The 27,967-nt window shown below is 33.8% G+C and overlaps 1 protein-coding gene across 1 annotated transcript; it reads left to right on the forward strand.

Moving 5' to 3' along the window:
• The first annotated feature begins 3,425 nt into the window (after nucleotides 1-3,425).
• LOC129310080 (uncharacterized) lies at nucleotides 3,426-6,590 on the forward strand. Its single transcript, XM_054951920.1, has 7 exons — nucleotides 3,426-3,851; nucleotides 4,405-4,491; nucleotides 4,603-4,857; nucleotides 4,967-5,131; nucleotides 5,221-5,274; nucleotides 5,394-5,540; nucleotides 5,633-6,590. Exons 1-7 carry the CDS (start codon nucleotides 3,690-3,692, stop codon nucleotides 6,008-6,010), a joined length of 1,248 nt encoding a protein of 415 aa, XP_054807895.1. The 5' UTR covers nucleotides 3,426-3,689; the 3' UTR covers nucleotides 6,011-6,590.
• The last annotated feature ends 21,377 nt before the right edge of the window (nucleotides 6,591-27,967 follow it).

A 27,967-nucleotide genomic window follows, 5' to 3' on the forward strand; every position in this document is an offset into this window, starting at 1 on the left:
ATAATTAGTAATATCCACAAGAGTTTCTATTGAAATTTTAAAATTTTTTGATGCTGTGATGAAAATAAATTGATATATGAGTCTCAAAGTACCATTCACTCTACTTTATATTAGTATTAAAGTAGAAAAAATTTCAGTAAAGGACCCTTAATCAGAGATAATAAAAAAGATGGCTCTTGAATTTTTAAAATTTCATTGAAGGACTCATACGGATTTTTGTTTGAATTTATGATAGAAATGATAAAATTTCCTTCATTTAAATGTATAATATAAATGATTTGTTCGTTCTCATATTGTATGTTGTTTGCTTTCTTACTTCACTTGTTTATAGCTTTGATTTCACTTAATTTTATTTCAAGTGTTGGTCTCATGATAAGACGACTAGTTTATTCCCATATTATATGTTATTCATTTATTTATGAAATGTTGTTCATTTTTCTATTTCACTTGTTTATGACCTTAGAATGAAATCAAGTGAAAATAGGATTATAAACAAGTAAAATAGAGAAATGAATAACAGTCCGTAAATAAATGAACAATATACAATATGAAAATGAATAAGTTGCTTATGTTGTTTATTTAAATGAAAGTAATTTTATCATTTTTGTCACAAATTCAAACAAGAATTTGTATGGGTCTTTAAATGAAATTTCAAAAATTGGAGGATCCTCTTTTTTATTATCTCTAATTAAAAGTCTCTCATTGAAATTTTTCCATTAATATCATGCACGGTGCACCCTACTTTTTATCAGGCTCTTCACCAGTATGCGAGTTTTCAGTTTTTATTGGTTTAAATTTTCACTCACATCTTACTTTCTGCTTGATATTTAAATTAATCCTGCAGGTGTTAGGGGCAGCTTGGATTGCCAACGGCTCATGCTCACCCCGTTGAAAGTTTATGGGCTGGTTTGGTTTATGCATTTGGATTAATTATTGAAAGGAGTCCTTTTTTCCGGTCCCATAACATTGCAAGGTTGTTTGGATTTATTCAAACCTTCAAAAACCTATTTTTTAAAATCTAATCGGAGCATGTTCAAGAATCCTTTCAATAATGTGGATTCTCATTCAAGATTTAAAAAAACCTAGATTTTCATAGTTTTTTTTTTTACTTTTAAAATGTGGGTTGGAGGTAAATTTTTATTTTACTCATATAATCTAAATCACTTTCAACTTACTAAAATATAAGTCACTAGAAGGACATTGATTATGTTTTTCAATAATATAAATTTCAAATTTTTTATTCAGATAAAAATAAAAATAAAATTGATTATGTGTGGACAAATAAGCAGCTTTGTCTTTTTACGAGATCAGTGGCAGACCTAGAACCCTAGGCCAGTGGGGCAATATTTTTTTAAATTAAATAAAAATAATAATTATCATATAAAATTAAATAAAAATTAATATAGTGTTATGAGTCTTATGTTGAAAGACCTCACAAGTGTAGTGAGATTTATAACTGTGAAAGGCTTTCCTATCCAATAAGTTAGTTTTTTGAAAAAAAAAATTTCTTTATTTAAAACTTATGCTCATGACATTAGTGTTTTCATTAAGAGATTAGTTTTAATGAAAACGCTAATGTCATGAGTTATGACAAGTTAAATTCAAAACCCAAAAACACAAACTTAAAGACCTATAATCACTTGAAAATTAAAGTTTTAAAATAAACTATAATGACCACTTAAACTAAACCAAAATGACAAAAATTCATTAATAATTAAAACTGAAGCAAAGCACTCTAACGAACATTTATCCCATAAGCAAATCATTCCATTAAAAATCAAATCCTCATGTTGTCAATTAATTTTTTTCTCCACGGTCTTTTCTTCTCTTATATTGTGAACAGAACAGCAAGGATAATATGTGCTTCTTTCTTTCTTTCTTATTTTCTTTGTCAGTGGGTTCAAAAAGAGCAGAGCAGTGTGGACATAACATAAAACTATTGTATAATTTATATGTGGTTTTCAAAAAATATTGCCCCCACTTGAAGCATGTAGGGTTTATTTGACAATCTGTTTTATGAACAGTTTTTTATTTTTTAGAATAAAAAAATAAAAAAATATATTTGATAATATGTTTTCAAAAAATATTTTAAAAAATAAAAAAATAAAATATTGTTTTGAAGAACAAAAAAATAAAAATAATTTTTAGGTGTTTTTGAATTATTGTTTTAAAGAATAAGAGAAAATAAAAAAATACCTATTTTTATTATTTTTTTATCTTCAGAACATGTTTTACAAAACATTAATTTTTAAAATAATAAAATAAAAATAGTTTCAAACAATTCCATACTCTCTGCGTTACAAAGATGTCTGACTGGTTTACAAATTTAGTGGGACTCATTTTACATCTAAATAATTAATATATAAGGGCTATAAAAATTTTAATATTAAATTCAATCCTCTAAATTAAATCTAAATTTAATTGATGATAAATTATATATTTTTATAATAAATATAAAATAATATTTTAAATCTGATTGAGTGTGATGAGCACTGCTCAAATTAATTGGCTAAATCGGCTGGTAACGGTGCACTTGATATCCTGCACTTCAACGGACCTTGTTAAATTGTAGGGGGCAAGTGAATTTAGATGGAGAGAGAATTTGACTCCCTTGTTCAGGGTTTATGTTCGTGTAACTCTAGATGGCAAGTATTCTTAATAAGAAAGCTTTTGCGAATACGATTCAAAGCAAGATTATTTTAAAAATTGGAATGAGGGAATCTGTGTCTTTCGAATAACAGGGGTAGCTTAATTAATTTTTATTACGAGAAAAGGAAAAGAAAGTGATCGTGGACGAGACGCCGAGCTGGTAGTGATTCTCTGATGATGGCGCAATAGCAATAAAACGAGATTTTTTGAGTGATACGGTTGTTCATTGGATTCCCATGTGGGATGATGAAGAATTGCAATCGCGGACCCACTTGCATATTTGCATCCAAATCCAATAATGCACAAATTGTCATTAGCGTTATACATTTCACCATCATTGGCAACTGCATGGACCGTCTCCTGTACCATATTTTCAGTAATAAAAAATGGGTCTTAGTTGGATTTCATTTTGGAAGAGCGCTGGAGAAGGGAGAGATGATTTTTCATATGAGAAGGGTAAAACCGTAAAGCGGGTTTAAGTTGCCCTCGGATTTCGTGGTCGAAACGACAAAGAAAGGTGCGTGAACTCTGCACGCATATGAATGAATTGCGAACGGACAGACAGAAGCCCATATTTCCATGCCCCCCACCAAAAAAAAAAAAAAAACTTTTACACCCATACTTGCTTTTTTTAAATTTTTCCCCTCCTTCCCCCACTTTTTGCCCCTCGTGCAAAATCCTAGATAAATTAACAAAATAATCAACATAAAGATAACGATAAAACTAAACAAAAGTAAATGGAAAAAGGCAGTGGGATAGTAGAAAAGTGGGAAGAGAAAATGACATTTTAGGAGGAGGGGCCGGCCAAGGTGGGTGTGGTGGAGTTCAAAGGAAGGAGGTTAGCGGGCAGTGAGGAGGAGCAGGCAGAGTGAGAGCAGAGCAACCGTCTTTAGGGCTTGGTGGGATTATAATCGGAAGGTCATGCTCTTTCGCGTTTTAGCGTCAGCTCAGCTATAGTAGTAGTCAGCAGTCAGTCTCCTGCATTGTGCCTCCGCGATTGTGTTTCTCATTTGGCGGTTTTGTGGGTGAGACTGCACGTCATGGGTGCTTCGCAGCTTACTTGGAGAGCCCTCCTGCTTCTCCTTTTCTTTTGGGGCCTGATCTCCCTATCCTCTGCGGCCAGGCTTGGTGCTTCTCGCCGGAAGTTCGAGCTCAACAAGCATTTGAAACGGCTGAACAAGCCCGCCATTAAAACCATCCAGGTTCCTCTCCTTTTTCCACTTTCTTGGTTTCAAAAACGGGGGAACCTCGCTTCTGGTTCTTTGAGTAGCTCTGTCTAGATCACCGCACGCCCACCTTTTCATTTTAGCACCAGATGGGCACTTCATCACCAACTATTTTATTCTGCCGATTTTTTTGAATCCCGGTCCTCGGTTCTTTTTCGATTTAGAGTATTTCTTTTGATGTTCACGTTTTCTGAAGCTTTCTCTATCCATTTCTTTTACTTTTCCATTCATTTCCCCCCCTCCTCCGTCCCCCATCATAACCCTCTTTGTGAAATTATTGAAGCAATGAGAAAAACTACACGAGCTGAGCTGAGTAATGATTAGTTCCTTTCACATCTATTTTTCGGCTAAAAAATTAAGATAATAACGAGTTTTGTTCAAGATTATTGATTCCAGTATATACTAGTGCTTGCCTGGGCTTGTAATTTGTTTACCTCGCTAGACGGTATGATTTGTAACAAACGAGGAGGTTCTTAGAAACCACATTACATTATCTCTGTGTGCATTGTCTGATTTATGATTGTCGCAGAGTCCAGATGGGGATATTATAGACTGCGTGCATATATCTAAGCAGCCGGCCTTTGATCATCCTTTCCTCAAAGATCACAAAATTCAGGTACCTTTTTCTTGTTCCAGATCTTTACCGTATTTCTTTTTTATTCGTTTTGCCCCTTGCGTTAGTTTTTATTTTGACTTTGTGGTTCGTTATATGCTTCACATTGATTAGACGAGGCCAAATTTCCACCCCGAAGGGCTTTATGACGTTAACAAGGTGTCTGAATCTAAAGAAAAATCAATGCCCATAACTCAGTTGTGGCATGTAAATGGTAAATGCCCAGAAGACAGCATACCCATAAGGAGAACGAAGGAAGATGATGTTCTAAGAGCTAGTTCAGTCAAGAGATATGGAAGGAAGAAGCGCAGGACAGTCCCTAAGCCTAGGTCGGCCCAACCGGATCTAATTAATCAGAGTGGTCATCAGGCAAGAGTTACCATGAGCTCCTTCTAGTATTATCTCAAGAAAAGTGTTTCTGCTTTCTTGTTTCTTACACAACCTTGGTCTGATGTCCTTGTGGTTCTTTCTGGATCAGCATGCAATAGCTTATGTTGAAGGGGATAAGTACTACGGAGCCAAAGCCACCATAAATGTGTGGGAACCCAAGATACAGCAACCCAACGAATTTAGCTTGTCTCAGCTTTGGATTCTTGGGGGCTCATTTGGTGAGGACCTTAACAGCATTGAAGCAGGTTGGCAGGTACTGTTGATTACTAGGGGTTACTAGAAAACCCTGCTTTGATTTTTGTGTTGTTTTTCGTTCTAATATGTACACGAGCATGAAAACAGGTTAGTCCAGATCTTTATGGTGATAACAACACACGGCTATTCACCTACTGGACGGTAAGCTTTCACCCGATTTGCCTATCCTGATTTGCTTTCGTGCTTGTTCTATTCTAGATCGGTCTAGTCAATGGATTCTTCTGGTTTTTTTTTTTTAAACCTAAATCATCATATTGCAGAGTGATGCGTATCAAGCTACGGGTTGCTACAATCTCCTGTGCTCTGGATTCATTCAGGTCAACAGTGAAATAGCAATGGGTGCAAGCATCTCTCCTGTATCGGCCTACCGCGATGCCCAGTACGACATTGGCATACTTATCTGGAAGGTAAGATCCAAATGGTTTCTCGCCAAGGCCTGAGTAATTGATGGAGCCATTGTTTTGGTTATTCCAAAGAATGAAGTTGGTTTGTTGTGCAGGATCCAAAGGAGGGGCACTGGTGGATGCAATTCGGGAATGACTACGTGTTGGGGTATTGGCCGTCTTTCTTGTTCTCATATTTGGCAGACAGTGCATCCATGATTGAGTGGGGAGGGGAGGTTGTGAATTCGGAGCCGGAGGGTCAGCATACCTCTACTCAGATGGGCAGCGGTCATTTTCCCGAAGAGGGATTTGGGAAGGCAAGCTACTTCAGGAATATTCAGGTTGTTGATAGCTCCAACAATCTCAAGGCACCCAAAAGTATTGGCACCTTCACAGAGCAGTCAAACTGCTACGATGTCCAAACCGGCAGTAATGGGGAATGGGGCCATTACTTTTATTATGGAGGCCCCGGTAAAAACCCTAATTGTCAATGAAATTACTTTAAAAGAAGAAAGACAAGCGTAGATCTTAGCTTCTTTTCTTAACTACTACCCTCCAAAATCCCATGTAACATGTATCATTCCATCTAGGGCAAGGCCATTCTCTCTTGTATACCCTCGTTTTTTGCTTTCTGTAGGGCTGGGTAGAAACGTGATCTTTCTGTAGTGGGAAGTTTTGACTGTTTTTTCTATATCGCAAGATGGAAGATTCTCCGTGTAAGTCGGTGGGGAAGCGGCCATGTTTCTTTGTTTGGGGGGGGGGGGGACTCAAGAAACAGGCGTCCATAGCATCATTGTATTTTATTAGTTTGCTTGCTCCCCTCTGGGGAGTGTTTGTTGGTGGTGACAAATGAATGGATATGAACGAGTTTCTCCGTAGCCGCGAGGAAGCTGCTTAATTGACGGTAACGAGCATCCTAGACAGGAAAGCTCTGTCTATGGTTGACGACGAGTCAGCGAAGAAAATAAAAAAGAAAAAACTGTAAAAAGATGCTTTTGTGGGGATGCATGTGAGGAGCTGACAATGCTTTATCTGTAATTCATGATTATGTGTAAGAAGGCCCCACCTTCATCACAGCATATTTCAGGCACTTTGTCTTAATCCCTGGCTTCCATCCTTCCTTGTGTAGTTGCTGATGCCCTTGCCTGTGAACAAGCGGCGGCAAAAGGTTGTCGTGTTGCAGATCCGCTCGACCCATAATTGGTCGGGGAAGTCACTTGATTTAATTTCCAATTTCTTGTTAAAAAAATGTTCTTGCGAACAGGACGGAGTCAGAGAGAGGAGTTACTCGTGTGCGAACTATGAGCTAGATCTGAAACATTTTTTTAAATATAAAGACAATTTCATTCATGACTAAAAAAAAACTAACGCAACGTATTTAGAAAGTAGCCCAATCAAGTGATTCGACTGAAAAAGAAACAGCAAAGCAGGAAGGGGGGAAAAATGGCTCAATAAAACAAACGAAGAGCCCGGCACATCGAGAGCCTGCTGAAATGGATGGCGGCTGATAGGAGGAAGACTGACGAGCTTGACATGTGAACATCTTAATCTGGTTGCAACCGTCTTAGATAGTGCAGCCATGCACAAAAGTCCATATAGGCGCTGATGTTTGGCACTGATGTGAGAACCAAAAGGTTCTTAAGAAAGAGGCAAGAAGTCAAAACACGACTACTCGAATTCTCGAAACTAAAGATCTAAAGACCAAGGCAATTTCACGGACCCATTAATAGAAGGCAGTTTAATAGTTAGGCCACAGACGTGCACACAAACTAGGAAGACAGAGAGAAGGCCCAGAAGAAAACACCTACAAACAAGGAAAAGATGGTACAAGTAGCCTGGACATCAAGGGGAACCATGACACTGCCCGTTTCATGCAAACCCAAAGCAAGGGGGCCAAGAACAAAAAAAAACAGAGAGAGAACAGGATTAAGAAAAGCAATGAATCCTAAATTACAAGACAACTTAAAACCCAACAGCAGAGACGAAAGAGATGAAAGGAAAACGAAAGGGTTAGAAAAGAGGAAAAGCAAAACATGGAAAATAAAAGAGGAAGGCGGAATCGAGAAAGAACAGGGAAAGAAGAAAGGCAGTGCTGGAAGGAAGGCTGAACAACGGAACAAAACAAAAAAGAAGAGGAAATGCAAATAGAAAACGGAAACAAAAATAAAGAAAAGAAAAAGAAACTAAGAGGAAAATAGAGGAACTGTCACAAGAAAGAAAGGCGGTGTGGCAGTGGAGCGGAGGTGAAAAATAGGGCAGCGGTCATGCGAGGTAAAGTGAGACAGACGAGCAGCTCTCTAATAGGAACGGCCAAAAATTAGAAACCACTCTATAGAAGAAGGAGCGGCGGTGAAACGCAGTGCAGGCGGTGGCAAGGAAGCACAAAGAAGAAGGCGGCAACTAAACTCTCTTAGACGAGAGACGTGCTCTCAGTAAACCCCCAAGGAACTAGGGACTAGGTTGGGAACAAAACCAAATCGAAATTGAAAATTAAATTTTGTTTATTTAATTTAATTTTTTGGTTCAATTCATTTTTTTTAAAATTTCAATTAATTAGTTTAGATTTAAATTAAATAAATTAAATCGATCGAATTATAAATATTTTTTTTATATTTTTTGATATGTGAATAAATTTTTATTTAGATGAGTAAGAAATATCTTTCTACCACTTGAGGTAATAGTATTTTTTGTTTAATGTGATATTCAAATTTTTTATTTTTATAATTTAGTTTTTAATGTAATAATGTTGAGTTTTATTAATTTTCTCATTAATTATGGTATAAGATTGCTATTTTTTTGTTAGGCCTTCAACATTAAGGAAAAAAATTAGATAAAAGAATATATGAATAATTAGACTCTAAAGATCAAAATCAAAGCCCATGAAGCGAATAGACCAATTGAGTTGAACCATTATAATTCGATTCAGTTTGATCATGTATTTCAATTCAATTCGATCCAAATTTTTAAAATAATTCGGTCAATCGGTCTTAGAGAAATTGGAATCGAACTAATTGAATGCTCACCCTTACTAGGAACTGATTAGATCCTAAACAACTATTCCCTCTATTTAAAAATATAAGGCATTTTTTGAGGGGTTAGATGTTCAAAAAGATAAGGCATTTTGAGTTTTTTAAGGTGTAATTATTACATTTTTTTCAAAAATGCCCCTATTAAATAGATTACTTTATGCTTTTTTATGGTGAAACACTTTATTAAACAGGGATAAATATCGAATGATAGGATTAGCTTGAAGATAAGTAATTACTTTATTGGGGTGATATTCAGTTAAAAATACCTTACGTTTTTTAATAGATAGAGTAATTATGTAGAGAGCCTAGAGACTAGGGAGGAGTGGAGATGGCTAATGTTTAAGATTATGAATCCTCTCCCTATCTTCCTTAAGTGCCGCTCTTTTGTACATAATCTCATTATTTGTTTAACAGTGTAATATCATTATTTGAGATATTAAACTATATAGGGAAAATGATAGATAAATCCCTCTGAAATAAGGAAATGACAATTTAGTCTCATAAAATGTGATGATTCCTTTCAAGTTTAAGGGACTTATTTGTCGATAACTTTTAAATTGAAATGACATTTTTATCCTTATAGAAAATAAAAGACAATCCCAATCTGATGTGAGAATTGTAAAAGCCTCTGTTAATCGTTGACTCGCCCTTTCAAATTTCTCTTGGCCATTTGCGCTTCATCTTCTTTTTCTTGTTTAAGCCTTTGCAAAAGCTTTATCTATTCTTCTAGTAGCCTCTTCAATTTAGCATATTCACTCTTAACAGCAACAGCATTAGGGCATTGATGAACTCTATAGCTATCTCTTAAACTTGTCTCGCGTAACCTCCTTCTATATCCTCCAGATATAAGAGAAGATTACAGGAGTTACCACATCACATATTATTCACAAATCAAAAGATTTATTTGAAAAGTTTAGGCCCAAGACTTGTTTTATAAAACCATTCAAATCACAATACAATCATAGAAATACACAGTGAAAACAAATCATATGCTTCTCTAATGCATAGTGGACATATCTCATTTTCATTGCATGCATTTTTATCACAAAAATAAAGTTGGGATTTGGTTCGTGCACCGCGACGTGCAGTACATGCGCCGCAACATGTGGCACAAAGGCACACGCTCAAATTTTCTGTGTCATGTGCCATGACATGTGACACCATGTGCCGCGAATTACTTGTCCAATTTTCTGCTGTCACTTTGATAGCAAAAATGACAAACTTTTGACGTGCACCGTTTTCACATACGACATCCAATTGGAGTGATTTAAGAGCTCACACACAACTTAGCTCATAATCTAACTAATAAGATAGGTTTGGACACGAATTAACAATCCAATCAAAATTTGGACATTAGGGTGTAAAAAAGTCACTTTTTCTAAAAAATTTGGGCACCCAAGAGCTCAAATCGATCACTTTCTCTCATTAGACCACACATGGCCTTAAATCAAGTTTAAAATGACCTAATACTCTTGATTGACCATAATTTATCACAACCATACACATATATTAAAATTTGACCCTTTTACGGCCAATTTTCACATTTCATATATTCACACACTTTGTTATTTCTTGACATTACTTGGCCCACTTGGCCTTTTTCTTGACACATTCAAATATATCCATATTCATAACACATTTCACAATACGATCTTAGCCCCAAATTACTCATTTCATCATAATTTCTCACTTGGGCCTAAAATTCACCATCATTCACAACGATTTCATACAAACGTACATAAATTATAGCCCCTTGATTCATTTCATCACAAAAACATACAATCAGGCTAAGATTTCACAAAATCATTACTCATGTTATGCATGAAATCCCATGACAACTCATATTTACAATATATACACAATGCTCAATTCAGTTCATTACACAAACTTAGAGTATACAAGGCTTCACAACTCAAGCCAATCTAGACTCTCTTCCCTTGCCTTGATTACTGTTCAGTCCTGTAAACATGTAACAATGGGGGTGAGATAAAAATCTCAGTAACAGAATAACTAACTCCTATAAACTATCACATGCAATGATATGGAAGTAAAGCATAGTATATCATTAAAATCTCATTAAAATAATATTTATATCACATATATCATTTCCATTCTCAACTTTTCATCATTCACATAGAATTCCATATCATCTCATAACATATCACAGCATCATATAATATGCTAGCATGATTATTACTGATTGAACCTCCAAATCACCTTGATACGAAACCATAGGCTCACCTTAGACCAATGTATACTCTCATTAGCCTTGAGCTCATCTACAATGATAGAATCACTTGATCAAAGATGTTCTAATGCACATACAGACTATAGTTTCTCCCAATATACATAATGGAGCATCGTTAACTTTAACACTGAATCATATAGACACTAAGGAGTCTCATATTTCTAAAACTACACCTTAATAGGTATTAAGGAGATCTTCTCCAACACCGCACCTTATAAGGTATTAAGGAGAATTGTTTGACTATTTACTGTAACTGTATGTTCGAGTCATATAACACACCAACAAGTCAAATCATCAAGTAATCATCCAAATCTCTAATCCTACATTAATTTCCACTTCACCCTCAATTAACATCTAAACTCAAGATTGAGAAATTTAGAATGTTACATCTCGCCTCATAGAACTTATCGTTTACATTGAAATTCTAGCTCTGGCAGTCCCACTAGCTTTTCATATTCTTGCAACTTCCTTTTTGCCTTAATCCACTCATTCAGAAATGATACAGAGGTAAAAGCCAATATCATTGTTGTGAAACAAGGGGGAAAAGTCCATAGAACTCGATTTGTGTATGAAGACAACTTTGCACTTTAACTTGGTGGAATTTAAAAGGTAAAGGAATAAAAATATTAAATTACTGTACAATATGGGGAATCGTTGGGTAACACTATAGATTGATGAACTTGGTGCTAAATGGTATAGGTAGAGGTTGCCTTACATGTAAAATGTTTTTTTTAAGTAATCACAAGTTTTGCTCATCAATCTAAACAACTTAACAATATCGTTAGAACCCAAAAGGGTAACTCTTGCTTGTTTTTTATCTTTCCCTTCCTTTGTCTCCTTTTCAAATCGATTAGTTTGAATATGCATTGGGAAAAATTGATTATGAAAAAAATTAATTAATATAATTGATTTTGAATACAATTGATTATCACATGGTATACTTAATTCATAAAATTTATTGATAAGATTGATTTGAAATGAAATTGAAAAAATAGAATTGAAAAAAAGATAAAAAATCATAATTTTGTGAAAATATATCCAAACACCTTGTTACATATCAAAATTAGTAATAAACTAAAAATTGTGATTTTGTTAAAAATATTTAAACACCCTATCATTCCAAAATTAATTACAAATCCAAAATTATAATTATCTCATAAGTTACCTTTACCTACTTTTCAATTATACTTCCTTGAAAATTTATACAAAAACTACTCATCTTGAAACTAGATCTAGTGGACTAAGAACTAGGAAAATTGTTAAAATGTTAGATTTTCACTATTCTCATATTGTGGATGCTAATTAGTGGTGGTTTATGGGCTTGGTAGGATGATAAAAGCTGAATGTTTAATGTTGTTGACTTCTCAAATCAATTTATCCATCTCAGTTATGAAGCTAACGAGTCTCGACAATTTATTACTAGTGTCTATGCTAGCACAAGCTAGTGAAATGGTGTGCTTTCTAGGTTAGACTTATAGAGTTGGGTTTAAACATTGAGAGCCAGTGTTGTTTGGGAGGTGACTTTAACAGTACCCTTTATTATCATGAGAGATGCCCAAATGCTCATTCTGTGGTTAGTATTGATCATGATTTTTTTTGGTAGGTTTAAGTATAATGACATTTGTTATTAGTCTATACCCAACTATAATACTTAAAGCAAATTGATTAAATTAAGTAAGATACCAAAGAATGTTAGGATCAACATTGGCTAAAATAAGACTTCAAAGCTTAATCAATAAAACTTTTGAGTAAATGAGATCCCAAATAAAGAGTAGTTTGCATTTGAAAGTAGAAAGACAAGGCTCTTGAATACATTTGAAATTAGAGTACAAAAGATCTATGGAAACATGGGAGAAGGTTGGGCATGAATACTAAGCAAAATAGGGGCAGACAAGTTATCCTTGCCAATATTGATATGTTTACTACAACTAAAAGCTAACTTGTCCCAACCAACACTTATAACATCATAAGTTTTTAAATTAGGAATTATTAGTGTTTCTAAGAGTATTTTGGTCAAATTAGATAAATTATTGCTTGATTGTGTTTTTGGGAGATTAGTATGGTTTTTGGATCTTTTGACACCCTTAGAAGAGGGTTAGATTGAAGTTTGAGCGGGTCATGGCACGGAGGAAGGTTTAAATTAATAAGGAACTCCCTATGCCATGTGCCATAGTAGACACATCAATGTGTTACGATGCACTTACAAAATCAGCATTTATCAGTTCATAAAATTAAATAAAAAATTAGAAATGGGGTAAGAGAAATCGTGAGGAGGCGACGGGAAATGATTGGTGACTACTAGGGCATGACCTTTAGACTATTTTGAATGCATTTAGAGCTTGAAACTTTATTGGGTAAGTTTCATTTCCCCTCTCCTCCCTCATTATGCAAAATTTTTGACTTTTGGGGCAATAAGGGCTTTAATCTTAGTTTTCTTAGGTTTAGACCAGAACCATTAACTTATTTAAGATCTTGAAAAGTTATATCAATCCTCTAACCCTAGGTTTATGAATTTTATGGTGATTTAGAATTTTTGTTGAGGATTTAAGAGTTTTTGGACAATATGGATAATTGGATGGTTATTTTGGTATGTTGGAATGTTTAATAAGATGGTTAGAGTTTTTTGAAATGATTGATGTTATTAAATAAGAAATTTGAGTGTTATGGGTATTTAGAACCTAGTGAATTCAGAGTTGTTTGGAGTGATAATTGATAATTGTCACTTAATTGTGTATATTAAGAATTGTTCAAGTATTATTGTATAAGTGGGAATGTCTAGAGCTAACGTTGAACTATAGTAACCCTTTTGTAACATAACGAAATAATTTACACTGTTTGATTATATTGCTTAATTGTTTGTGAGTAGATATAATTTGTTACTTAAGATTTAATAACCTTGCATATTACGAAATATAATTTTGTGCATGTAAATCTATTTGTAAATAATGAGAATGGTAAAAGTTTTATATAGATTGATTGAGGAATTTGAAATGAATATGTGTTATTTATGATAAGTGTGAGCATGACCATATTAAGGGGTGAGAGTTCACCTGTAGGAGGGAGTAGTGAAAGTTTATATGGCATGTATCTCCTTAATGTCTAGTGAGGCACAGTGTTGGAGAAAGTCTCCTTAGTATCTATGCAGGATATGGTGTTGGAGAGTGACGCTCCTTAGCATCAGTGATACAGTGTTAAAGTAATGATACCCCGATTCACGTGTGATAGGGGGAGATTATAGTCCAAACGTGGAATAGGACACCTTTGGTCAGGTAATCCTACTACTGAAGGTGAGCTCAGACCAATATGAGTATGCACTTGGTTCAAGAGCCTATGGTTTCAGTTAGGGTGATACTGAGACTCGAATGATAGAATGATTATGCTAGTGGTAAATAACTTGTATTTATGGAAAGGATTTGTTGAATATGCTAAAGTGAAAATAAATATTTACTATAGAAAAGGTTATATTGTAATATGCTAAAAGTGTGTTTTGGTGCTTAATAACTTTACTCTCATATGGTTATGCATGTTAATTAATAATAATAAATTATTCTATTACTGAGATATTTATCTTATCCCATGGTTATATTTTATAAGTAAGGGCTTCGATAAGGGGAAGCGGAAGGAAGGGGTAACCGAAGAATGAAGACCTCATTTGTATAGCTCTTCTCCTTTGTCATTTTGGTTTTGTAACAAATATGCCATAATATTATGCCAACTTAGGAGAATTTCATGATTTTGTTATCACTTATATGAGAATATATGAAGTGGGTGCTTATCTTGGCCTACGATTGATGCTATTGTAATTAAATGAGTGTGTTTGGCCAAGATACAATTATAAGTGATATAATTGTGATGATTTATGTGTGAAAATGACCAAAACAATATATATGTTGAGTTTAATCTACCCCTTATGTTGATGTGAATTAGGGGTTTGGTGATCATTTTTAGTATGTTTGGTTATTTGTGTGATATGTGTAACATCCGAGAAAATTTAATCATGAATTATTAACTTAATGAGCATTATTAGTGAATTAATGAGGTGTGTGACTAGAGGGCCTTAATTGGTATAATTAATTGTGATTTTAGCCTGGGTCCAAATCAATAGCGGGCCACCTGAGGAAGGAAAGAGTTAGCAAAGTGAAGGAATGTCCTCTGTGACACATGCCACAGCATGTAAGTTCCGCCGCGGTGCATAGAGGCAAATTTAAATGCAACGGGCCTATTTGTATCATGCATCAGCGAGAGTTGCGGCAAAAAATCTAACTTTCTTCCTTTCTTTCTCACATTTATGAATGTTTGAGCTAAAATTTAAGCATTAATGGTAATTTTCGGTCCATATGAGTTATGGGTTTGAACCCATTAGTTAAAATGGATATAATGAAAGTTGTTTGAGGTAGTTAAACCCTACATTAGTAATTTTGTGTATTGCTAGTTAAGTGTAGCATTTAATGTCTAAAAATCAACATAAATATAGTTGTTGGGAGTGTTGGTGGACTATTAATGGTGGTTTAAGGATTTATTAATAATAATATGTATTAATAGAACCTAGTAAACCTATTGGGTATGAATGGGCAGCAATTTTATAGATTGATAAAATAGAGGAAGTGGAAATTAATGTTGGTAACTTTCAAAATTAGGTTAATAATGATATCCTTGTGTTATGATTGTAGTGTGAATCATTATGGCAACATTTAAGCTCGTGAGAAGCTTTGGAAATTGATATTTAGAGGGGTAAACTTTTAACTTTTCAAAGGTTTAAGGTAATTGGAGAAAATCTAACTTTATATAGTTGAATATTAATTGGTTATTAATTGAAAGTGGGTTGATTTGGATTATGATCTATATTTCAAATTATAGATGCAACTTTGGCAAACGATGAAGTTGCAAATCATTTGATAAATGAAAACCTTTTGCATGTCACCCATTTGTGATTTATGAATTTATTTATGGCATGTTATTGTAGATAAAGAATTGTGATATGTAATGTGTTGAGCATGTAGAGTATTTGAGTATGAGTATGTGAATTTATATACCATGAATTGATTGTTTTGAATGCATATTATGTGTAAAATGTGCATAGCATGATCATTAACGATTGCCTAGGGAAAGGAGTAGATTTATTTAAACTCACGTGATATTGGTAGTGACCATTAGAATCGTGAACTTGCCTAGGCATCGACCGTTAGAATAGAGAAGTAGCCCTTATCCCATGATTGATTCGGGACATCCCACTTGTTCTACAAGAAACTCAAACTTAACTAGTCTCCACTAGTTCACGAGAAGGTTAGATTAGGTGTACGGCACCCTATGGTTGTTAGTATTAGAGGAAATTAAATTACATAAGTGAGTGAGTTAACCCTGGCCTGATAGCTCCTCACAAGTAGAAGGCTTAGTTAGTTCGTGAAGGACTTAACCATGTGATAGCGATTAGTTTAGTGTTAGAGGTAACATGAGGATATAAGGTTGGCATATGATTATGTATATAAATTTGGCCACATGGTTGTTAGTATTATGGTTCGGCATGTGTTAGGGGCGTATGATTGGTAGTATTGTGACCCCATATTGTGCACTGTGATTTAGAATGGATATATGTGTTTTTGGGCCCGGTCACATGGTTGTTAATATTGTGAACTGTGGCTAAGTTCCTCACGTGTTGTATTTGCCTATTTGCATCTGTTTATAATTGATATGCATCTGTGTAGATTAGGTGAAACTTGGTTACTTAGTAGTTGTACTCACCCCTTAATTCTCAATATTTTTAAGGCCTAGCTTATCGATCTGAGTCGAAAAAACACGTAGAGGCTTAAGATTTATAGAGTAATCCTTTTGTATGCCTCTCCTTGTTGTTTTATGTGTATCAATGTTAATATAATTGCCAACTAGGTTCCACATGATTCATTTTTGTACTACTTGCATTATTAGAGTATACAACTTGTATATTTTATATCCTGGGTTAGTAAGTTTTGGTTGTAAACACGTAGTTAATGCCAAAATACTTGTGCAAGTAGAAACACATGTACTTTAAATGATTTTAAATGAAAATAATGGTTTTGTGTATGAATTTCCTCCCCCTTATATTTTATAAAAATTGGTGTTGAGTAGTGATTTTGAGAAATATTTATTTTTGGTTGTGTATAGTGCGTTGTGCGAGTCCGGTAGAGTCTATTGAGTGTGGTTGGATAGTTGGTGTAGGCTTTTAGTACTTGTGGTTGAGTTGGGACACTATTGATGTGAGATCTTTGTGATAAAGTGGTAAAATGGGTTTTGGTATCTAATTTTTTATAGAAAATGAATTTGAGAGTGAAATCAGTGTCATTAGCTAAAGTTAGGAGAAAGCTTTATGTAAACACTAAAGCCACCTCAATTGGACATTAGACGAAGATTTGGGACATATTTGAAGTTCACTCCCTGTGCTATCATTTTAATAGCTTATATTTGTCAAATTTGTGCAATGTGCTACAGCGTATGGCGCCTCACGCCACGGCACATGGCATAGAGAAAGGTGAGCTGCAGTGCGTGTTAAATTTTCTATATAAAGCACATATTTGAGTCTTAAATCCCCATGTTTTGGGCCTTATTTGACTTTCAAGCTTTCGTATGGTTTTCAAATTTTGATTTGAACATTTTAACTGTGTGATAGAGATTGAAAATTGAATTTTAGGGATCTCAATGTAATGATTTAAGAATTACTCATTTACATAATTTTACAAACTTGGTAATCCTTTGTGAGGTTTAGTCCCTTGATTACCTCAATTTTGGAGTTAAATATGATTTAATAAGGGAGGCCTTACAATATGAATGGCCATATGTGTTGTGTGTGGTCTATTTGGGGTGGTCAGAGTGATTCCAGAACTGATGGCATTTGAAAGTATGTTTTGGACACCATTGATAGTGTTTTAAGGTAACAACAAATCATTTTAGGTTCGGGTGTCTGTCTTTTTAATGGATGATTATTTAAATATGAGACTAGTGCCATTAGTTAGAGGGCTCAAAAAGCTTTGTGTAGACACTTAAACGGCTCAAATTAGACATCATCAAATGGCAAAATGGCGTGCTCTAAAAGTTAGTCCGGGGTGCTGTCATGACAGTAGTTTCTATCAATGTCATGATAGCAGGAGTACACAGTAGCGCATGGCAGTTGTGTTGCGATGCATGAGCCAGTGAGGACGTGGCTCTTTGTGCCATCTGTCGCGGCGGATGAGGTTTGCACCACGGTGGATGGTACAAATTTTAGATTTTTTTAGTTTTGTTCTAAGTGTGCTTTTAAGTGCAAATCATGTTTTCATACTTTTGTTATCATGTTTGATTAATTTTAAACTATAGTTTGAGCTCAAATAATATTTTAAAAAGGGTTTTTCTTGGGACTCCAATGTTTTAAACTAATAACATTTAAACCTTTAGATTGTGATAACTTTTACTAGAGATTTTAATTAATTTAGGTTATCATAATGGCATGTTAGAGTGTTATCCTAGTAATGTCAAGGCAGAGGTTACAATTTGATATCAGTTTCAAGTGTTCTGAGACTGGTATGTGTGATTGCAGTATTGATTATCTTGTCTATTACATTGATGTCTAGAAGTTGGCATATATATTCGTTACACTTACCTTCCCTTTGCATAATTATCTAATTTAGTACTTGCTTTTTGTGTAGTTACTTCCATTCTTAAGAGGGGAGAAAGGATAGCAAGAAGACGGTCAGCTAGAATTAATACGAGTAGTAACCCATCCAACACGAATGTGGTACCATAGATCAATGAGCTACTACCAGAGAATCATATTTCGATTGGTCAGAACTTGAAACAACTAAGGAATGAGTCGTAAGGTAATCAGGCTCTTTTGCTTGAAATGATGAACTTGATGCAAGAAATACACAATTTGGTATAGGGTCAAGGTGTACCCAAGAATGATAGAGCAAGGGGTGATCGTAAAACCATCGAAAATGAATAAGACATGTATAAAGAGGAGGATGAAGCATATAGAGATAGTACACCTAAGCAATTTAGAGCTATGGGTAGCAGTGGTTCACAAAATTTCATGGACCGAGCATGGAAGAGTTTTTCAAAGTTCTATCCACCAACTTTTGAGAGGATTATGAAAAAAAGGAGAAGTCGAAGAATGGATTGAAAGGATAAAAACAATATTTGAGGTAGTGCTATGTTTTGAGGAGCAGAAGGTGATTTTAGCCTCAGTGTTATTTGTAAAGGAGGCAAAACACTAGTAGAAGTTAGAGAGAACAATGGGTGGAGTGAAGTAGACATGGGATGAATTCAAAGTGAGGTTCTTCAACTTTTACTTCCCAGTAGCTTTTAGAGAAAAGAAAGAGGTCGAGTTTCATGAATCCAAGCAAGGGAATCTTGATGAAGAAGCTTTCATTGCTAAGTTCAATCAGTTGTTGAAGTACTCTACTTGCCTTATGGGAAATGATAACTCAAAATGGAAGGTAGAGATGCTACTTGAGAAAATGAGGCCTAAGTACTGGCAATAATTGGCTTTGTTTGAAATCACATCTTATGATGATATGTGCAATAAGCTGATAATAGCTGCAAGAAAGGGTAAAAAGGTGGAGACTGAGAAGAGGAGGGATAGTCAGGGTAGATTCTCACAGTCACTTGGCCCTATTGGTAGAGTCAGTAAGTCATTTGATTGTAAAGTCAAAATGAAAGATGGGTTAACAAAAGAACTATTAGCTATAAGCTTTTCAACTTGAATCTTCCTTTGTTGGTCAAATGTTTTCTCAATTTTAGGATCAAGTTCAAACAATTTTTCAAAAGAAGATCTGGTTATGCATTAAATAAATTCCAAACACCAAAGAAAAGACTCAATAAGCTCAAAGAGAAATTAAAAAGCAAATTCTAAAATTTTTCAACAAAGTGTAGGAAAAAGAAAAATAAAATGCACTAAAAATCTAAATTAAGTCAAATAACCACCAAAGCTTTGAAGGAGGTATTAAAAGACATTAATTAACACATTCAAAGCCTCAGCACAACAAAAGAAAGACAAGAAAAAATTAGAAAAAAATAAATAAAAAAACCTGGTGAAAAAGAAAAAATCAAAGAAAATTCGCAAAAAAGGAAGAAGATTCGAAAAAACACTAAAAAAGATTGAATTTCACAAAAATAACCCACATCTAGTACCTTTTTGGTACCAAAATTGATCAACACGCCCAAAAACCTTAGGAAACTAAAAATTAGAATTTTTTGAGCAAAAATAGAGGAATTTTCAGAATAGGATATTGAAGCAACATCAACCGAAATGCAAAAAATTTCTTTCTAAAACACCAAAACTATACAAACAAAAACTCAACAAAACAAAACAAAAATATTTACAAGAAAAACTAAGCCATCCTTAAAAATTGATGGATTGCCTTAATTGTGTCGGCACTCAATTAAATTAAGATTGACTTATTATAGTATAGGCCAACCCTAAGTCATTCTTTTCAATAAGGAATTTGGGGGTTATCTTAAGTTGATTCTAGATATTTGATTACCATAAAAAATATAAAACAAAATGCTATATTTCTACTCTAAAAATGTAAATGAGAAAATGCAATTTATGCCACTAAAACTACTTAAATGGATGCTAATGCTAAAGTATAACAATTAAATTCTATTATGCAATGCATGAGTTTTAAATTATAATTTGGGGGAGGTTTTGTTTCAATAAAAATGAAATGAAAGTTAAAGAAATTAATTAAGTGACAAAAATGAATAATTAACTAAAAATCAAGAAAAAATTGATTTAATTTCGATAAAGGGGACAACTTAGGATATCAAATGAAGTTAATTTTTCTAGCCCAATTCAATTATTTAGACCAAAAAAAAAATGATAGGAGTGTAGAATTGATAAATTTAATTACCTAATTAAAGCAAAGGGAACCCATAAGCACAAAGTCTAACACTTAATAACTGGAGAACTCATAGTGAACTAAATGCTATGATTATAAATTAAGCAAATTAAATTCATTAAAACCAATGACAATTAATTCAAAATAATCATGAAAAATATGTTTAAATCATCTAATTAAACAATTAATTACCAACTGAATTGAACAATTGAGAGATAAAAGGAAAACCTAAATTTGTAACAAACATCACAATGACAATTAATTAATAATGAGAACTTAATCATTAATTTAATTGGCAAAGAAAGGGTGTATAAATATAAATTTTAGAAATTCATTAAACACAAAATCAATCCAAATATCAATTCAATCCAAGATTTAAAATATTTATAACTTAAAACTACATTATACTCAAGCATTATAATTTAAAATCATTTAAAACTAAATAATTCTAAGTTCTTGAATTGAAAAGACAAATGAAAAATCACTCCGTAATGGTTTGCAAGTGTAAATTCTAGGCTCTAGCTTCCTCCATGTTCATCCTAAATTGCCTCCCAAGCTAGCTCAAGCTTTCATGAAAGATGCTCTTCCTTCAAGCTCTAAACCAAGAGTCACAGTCATGTGAAGATTTAGTGAAGGAATAATAGAAGGATGGTATGGTGATGACATTGTGGAAACAGAAATGGTCAAAGAAATTTAAAATGGGCATTAATGAAAGTGAAGTGTGTGCATATGTTTGTGAGTAATCATCTGGAGAGAGATAATGATGTTGATGAGGTATGTAAAGAATGGAGAAAATGACAAATGATGCGCTCCCATGGATGGAGGAGAAGGACGCTGGAGATAATGATGATGATGGATGTAGAAGGAAGGGGAAAAAAATTCTAAAAGAGAGCTGCTCTATTCATTTTCGACGATTGTGCAAAATTAAGAGGAAGAGAGGGATTTGAGATGAATGATCCAATGGTTAGAAGAGAGGGTAGAGAGTTTAAAAAAAAAATCTCGGCCATTAAATTCAAAAGGAGCCAATAAGAAAAAAGATAAAAAGAAAAGTGTAAAAATCCTCTAATTTTCCTTAATTAAAAATGCCTATTGTATCCTTAATGAACCTTGATAATTACTTCCTTGTCTTTTTCAAAGCTTTGACCATTAGATGTCTCTTGAAGTTCAAGAATTAATTTTCACCATTGAATTTTATTAATTGTGCTTCTATATCGTGAATAGTTAAAATGAATCTATTAGTGTAGATTATGTTCCAATTAAATCACATGTCTCATAAAATATTTCCAAATAATTTTTTTTTCAACAACAATAATTTTTTCATAAAATGGCCAAAAACTCAAATAGTGTATAATAATTCAATTCAGGCTCAATTAATGATTGGCAAAATTAACCCATGTTAAAAATAAAAAAATATTCACAATTTAAGCCCAAAATTCTTATAATTAATTCAAAAATATATTATTCCTTAAAATTGGCTAATAATTCAAATAATATCTAATAAACCCAAATTAGCCCAAAATTATCATTAAAATATATAGAAAATATGGGATAAAATATATAAAATTCATAATTCATCAATTCTCCCACACTTATTCTTTGCACTCCATGGCAAAGTAAACCAAATCTAAGAAAAATAAGAGAAAGAAAAACAAAACTAGCAAAAATGAATGGTCCAATCACAAACAATAAGTAGACTAAGCATTTCAACATCTCCACTATCCATGTAATCTTTAAATGAATTAAGAGAGAGAGAAAAACACCATGGCAATTTACTTGACAAAGGAAACATAGGCTAGAAATCCCTTATCAAAGGAAATGTATATGTCACTCATCACTCAAAAGTGTATAGGCTTGTGTTTAAACTCTAATCCACTAATCCAATCCTCCCTTCATAAGCTAGACAAATATCTAAATTCTCCACCACTAACAAGACAGATGCAAACATAAATCAAAGGGACTTTTATTAGGTGGTAATGAGGCTATGGTTAAGAAAGAAAAGATAAATGATGGGGAAAAATATAGGTGAATACTTTAGGAAAATGAAAAGCATTATGACACAAAATAATATGGAATGAAAGAAATGAAACAAAACTTGAGTTAGGTCTATATTCCTCGTTTTCTATTTCTTTTCTTTCTTTTCTATTTTTTTCATTTTGTTTTCCTTGGCTATTAACATTTCTTTTTCTTTTTTCTTTCTTTCTTTTTTTTTCTATACTTTTTGAGCTTTTTTTTTAAAATAACCCAAACCCTAATTATATACAAGTTCTTTCATCCAAAATAAGCATAATGCAATACTTTTCAACTCCTAAAGCATCCAAAAAGGGTATGAGAATTGATTTGATTTCTTTTTTTTTAATGGCTAAGGGTGAAAACAAAGAAAATGGTTAAGGCTTATGGGGTTAAACAATGGAAAAAATGCATGAAAAGGGTAGGCCTTTTGGCTATTATGACTAAAAGAAAAATGAATGCCTTTATCACTTTTATGTATGCAAATGTACAAAATGTGATCTCAAATAAGATTCAAGTCAAGTTCTAGATTAAGGAAAAAGATAGGTGGTAGACACACATGAAAAGAAATATGTAGGAGCTCAAAACCTCACAAAGATATATGATTACTAGACCAAATTCAACTAAGCCAATTCCATTTCCATTTAGCTTTCTCACTTAACACATGCTCAATTACTCTTCAAATCAAGAATGCATCATATTTAAGTTACTTAATGCTTGCAATTTTCACATTCAAAACAAAATTTTTATAAATTTCCAAAAAAATTTCTAATTATTTTTATAAATTTCAAAAATTTTCTTTTTAAAACACCAAAATTATACAAACAAAAACTCAACAAAACAAAAAAATATTTACAAGTAAAACTAAGCCATCCCTCCCCCACACTTAAATATTGCATTGTCCTCCATGTATAACAAACAGTAAATCATGCAAAAAAATATATCCAGCATAGCCTAACTCAATAATATGACAATGTAAAGTAGAAAGAGCAAAGGGAAGGAACACGACCAAGGTTATGTGGCATTTTAGAAAGCAGCAATCTCCACTTCTTAAGTGGGGAATTCCTCATAGAAAAGTTTCAAGCGGTGTCTGTTGACACTAAAGCATCTACCTGTTAGCTCTCTTTTGATCTATACAACTCCATAGGGAAAAATTAGTAATAATGTAAGGCCCCTCCCATCTAGAACGAAGCTTTCCAGGCATAAGCTTTAATCTAAAAATAAAAATAACACTTTTTAGCCTACATGAAATTCTTCTCTCTAATAAGCTTATCATGAATAGCCTTTAGTTCTCTCTTTGTAAATCCCAACATTCTTATAAGCTTCTCTTCTTATATCTTCAAGCTCTTACAACTACAACTTCCTTTTAACACCAGCATCAGTGAGATCTAGGTTGCACTATTTAACTGCCCAATATGCCTTATGCTCCACCTTTACCCGCAAGTGACATGCTTTTCCAAAGACAATTCGATATGAAGACATTCCAATGGGACTCTTATATGCTGTGCGATATGCCTAAAGTGCATCATCTAGTCTCTTACTCCAATCCTTTTTATTGGGTTGCACCGTCTTTTCTAGAATGAGCTTGATTTCTCTATTGGAGATCTCTGCTTGGCCATTTGTTTAAAGGTGATATAGAGTCGCTACTTTGTACATCACACCATACTTGGCTAGTAAGCTCTGCATACTCCTATTGCAAAAATGAGTACCTTGATCACTGATGATAATTCATGGGATCCCAAACCTATACAAAATATGAGACTTGAAAAGGAAACCACTACAGAAGAGCTATCAGTATGAGTGGAGATTGCCTCAACCCATTTAGACACATAATCCACATCCAACAAAATGTAAAGATAGCTAAATAAAATAGGGAAAGGTCACATAAAATCTAAACCCCAAACAATAAAAATTTCAAAAAACAAAAGGGCTTGTTGAGGCATCTCTTGCTTTCTAGAAATATTACCCACAAATTGACATCTTAAACAGTTTTTACAAATATATGGGCATCATGAGATAGGGTAAGCCAAAATAATCCACTATCCAACACCTTTCTAGCAGTACGCTTAGCACTAAAATGCCCCCCACATACAAGAGTATGGCAAAAAGTCAAAATAGACTCAAATTCATTATCAGGAATGCACCGCCTAATAATTTGATTATTACAAATACGCCACAAGTAAGGGTCATCCCATATATAGAATTTCGCCTCACTTCTAAATTTATCTAATCAATTCTTATTCATATCAGTAGGTAGGGGTGTTCAGTCCGGACCCGTCCCGATTGGCCCGGTATCGTCCCGATCATATCGGGACGGGTCTTGTCCCGGCCCGAAAATAATCGGGACGGGACTTTACGGGACGGGACAAAAAAGAGGTTCGGGACGGGACGGGACACGGGATTACCATCGGGACGTCCCGTCCCGTCCCGAATATTATATATATTATTTTTTATTTTAAATATATTAATTATATTAATATAATTTATACTTATATTAATTATATCAATTATAATTTTAGAAGAGTAATTAGCTTAGTACATCTTCACTAAAGTAGAAGAACAATGATTTGATGTTATGTTTGACTTGTCTGTTGTTACTAATCTTATAGTATAAAGATCATTTGTATTTATTATTATAATGTGTAGTTATGATTAATATAATTCAATAATTGATTTTAAATTATTGTTATTTATGTACTTGTGTTGTTTTGATTTTAAACTTAATAAATTATATGATTTAAAATTTTAATGAATGTTATTATCCAGATCTTTTTTCGATATTATTCCATTTATCGGGACAGCGGGACGTCCCGATCTTGTCCCGGTCCCGTCCCGACTCTTAACGGGACGGGACGACTTCCGGGACGGGACGGGACACGGGACCAAAATTCAGTCCCGATCTTTTTCTCGGGACGGGACACGGGATGGGGGTGTCCCGGTCCCGTCCCGTCCCGTGAACACCCCTATCAGTAGGTAAAACAAAAGTAGCTAGGTAGTTAGCAATATCAGCAACTAAAGAATAGACATACCCACCACACATAGCTTATCATCAGGAAAATCATCTAAGGGTAAAGAAAATGTTACCACAAGGGTTTCAATCCTACTCAAGTGATTAGCTATCATATTTTTTGCACCGCTCTTATCATGGATCTCAACGTCAAACTCTTGTACCAATACTACCTATCAAATTAGGCAAGGTTTGAAGTCTAACTTTTTGAACAAATATTTGATAGCCGAATGGTTTGTGAAGACAATCATCTTAGTATGAAGGATGTAGGATCAAAATTTCTCTAACCCAAAGACTATTTCAAATAGCTTTTTCCCTGTGGTAGTATAATTAGCTTGAGTAGCATCTAATGTTCGTGATGCATATGCTATGACATGTTGTCTTTTCTCTACTCTTTATTCAAGAACAACACCTAATGTAAAGTCTGAAGCATCAGATAAGAGCTCAAATGGAAGGCTCTAATTTGGTGGCCAAATGATAGGAGGTGTAGTGAGACTCTTCTTCAATTCATCCCACGCATGCCTGTAAGAATCATCAAAGACAAAACTCACATCTTTTTATAGCAAATGAGATAGTGGCAGTGCTATCTTACTGAAATCTTGAATAAACCTCCTATAAATGCCAGCATGCCTAAGAAAAGAATACACATCTTTCACACAAGTAGGGTATGAAAAAGATGCAATAATATCAACCTTAGCTTTATCTACCTCAATGCCATCATATGAAAGAACATGTCCTAACACAATTCCTTTCCTAAGTATAAAATGACATTTCTTAAAATTCAACACAAGATTGTATTGAATGCATCTTTCCAAAACCCTATCCAAATCAGCTAAGCATGCATCAAAAGAATTACCATAAACAGTGAAATCATCCATAAATATCTTCATGTAATGCTCAAGAAAATTAGAAAATATGGACCCATGCAATGCTAAAAAGTGCTTGGTGCATTACACAAGCCAAATGGCATATGTCTACATGTAAATGTTCCAAATGGACATGTAAAAGTGGTCTTATCTTGATCCTTATGTACAATACAAATATGAAAATATCCAAAAAACCATCCAAAAAGTAGTAATGAGATCTACTAGCAAGTCTCTCAAGCATCTGATCAATAAAAGGAAGAGGTTAATTATCTTTTCTAGTCATAAAATTCAACTTCCTATAGTCTATGCAAACCCTCTAACTATTTTGGACTCTAGTTAGAACTAACTCACCCTCATCATTGTGGATAACGGTAATACTAGTCTTTTTAAGGACTACCTGAACAGGACTAAGCCATTAACTATTTTAGAAATAGGGTAGATAATACTTGTAGAAAGAAGTTTAGAAACCTCTTTCTTTACCACAACCAATAGGTTGAGTCGTCTCTATGGCTGTCACACATCTTTGGCACCATCATCTAGCAAAATATGGTGCATGCATACATTAAGGCTAATTCTAGGGATATCAGTAAGAATCCATCTAATAGCTTTCATCTTTCGCTTAAGCACCTTTAGGAGGTGAGTTTCCTCCTCAATGGCTATATCATTGGCCATAATCACTGGTAACTTCTCCCTTTCTCCCAAATAAATGTACTTTAGTGAGTTAGGAAGTGATTTCAACTCTAAAGAAGGAGCTTGCTCACTTAAAGGTACAAGTTGCTTTAGATCAATGTTAATCAAACTAGAAATCTACATTGAAGACTCACAAATAGAAGAGGAGACTTTCCCAACTTGGGAATCATTAGTAAAAATAGTGATAGCAGAAGAATTAGGAATTATATCATAATCCGTAAAAGTAGTGCCATTAGTAGCACTCATCTCAAAAACAGTATCAGAATTAAAATTCTCAACATAAAAAACATGATTAGTGCTAATTAATAACTTAAAATCTAGTAACGAGGATGTATTAACTTTATCCATAGCATCAATCACACTAAGTAACTAAGAAAATCCATTTGAATCAACAGAAATAGGAGATAAACAATCAACAAAACCATTATTGCTAGGAACATGCATAGAGACATCTTCTCTTAAATGTCTAGCAACCTTAATAAAATTAGTAAAAACATTAATATCAGCATGATCTATATTAATACAAGCATTACCACCATTAATTTCAGAATATAAACAAGAGATAGAATCATTTAAACCAGCAATATCACATGATCTACTCAACATGCTATCTCTAAAATTCACAAAAGCATCATCAGCAAGAATATCAACAATATTAACTTCTATCTTAGCATAATCATCATGTGTGTGTCTTATATAATCAAATAAATCAAATCTAATAGTATTACGAGCAAATTCTATAGTTAAACTACCAACACC

The sequence above is a fragment of the Prosopis cineraria genome, unplaced genomic scaffold, assembly GCF_029017545.1.
Source record: "Prosopis cineraria cultivar Desert tree isolate PC_DT_omini unplaced genomic scaffold, ASM2901754v1 PC4, whole genome shotgun sequence".
Lineage (NCBI taxonomy): Eukaryota > Viridiplantae > Streptophyta > Magnoliopsida > Fabales > Fabaceae > Prosopis > Prosopis cineraria.

Excerpts from the sequence above, each read along its gene's own strand:
- LOC129310080 (XM_054951920.1), top strand. The coding sequence starts at position 3,690 with ATGGGTGCTTCGCAGCTTACTTGGAGAGCCCTCCTGCTTCTCCTTTTC. Across the intron at positions 4,858-4,966 it reads TTAATCAGAGTGGTCATCAG|CATGCAATAGCTTATGTTGA; the intron begins GCAAGAGTTACC and ends TTTCTGGATCAG. Across the intron at positions 5,275-5,393 it reads GGCTATTCACCTACTGGACG|AGTGATGCGTATCAAGCTAC; the intron begins GTAAGCTTTCAC and ends ATCATATTGCAG.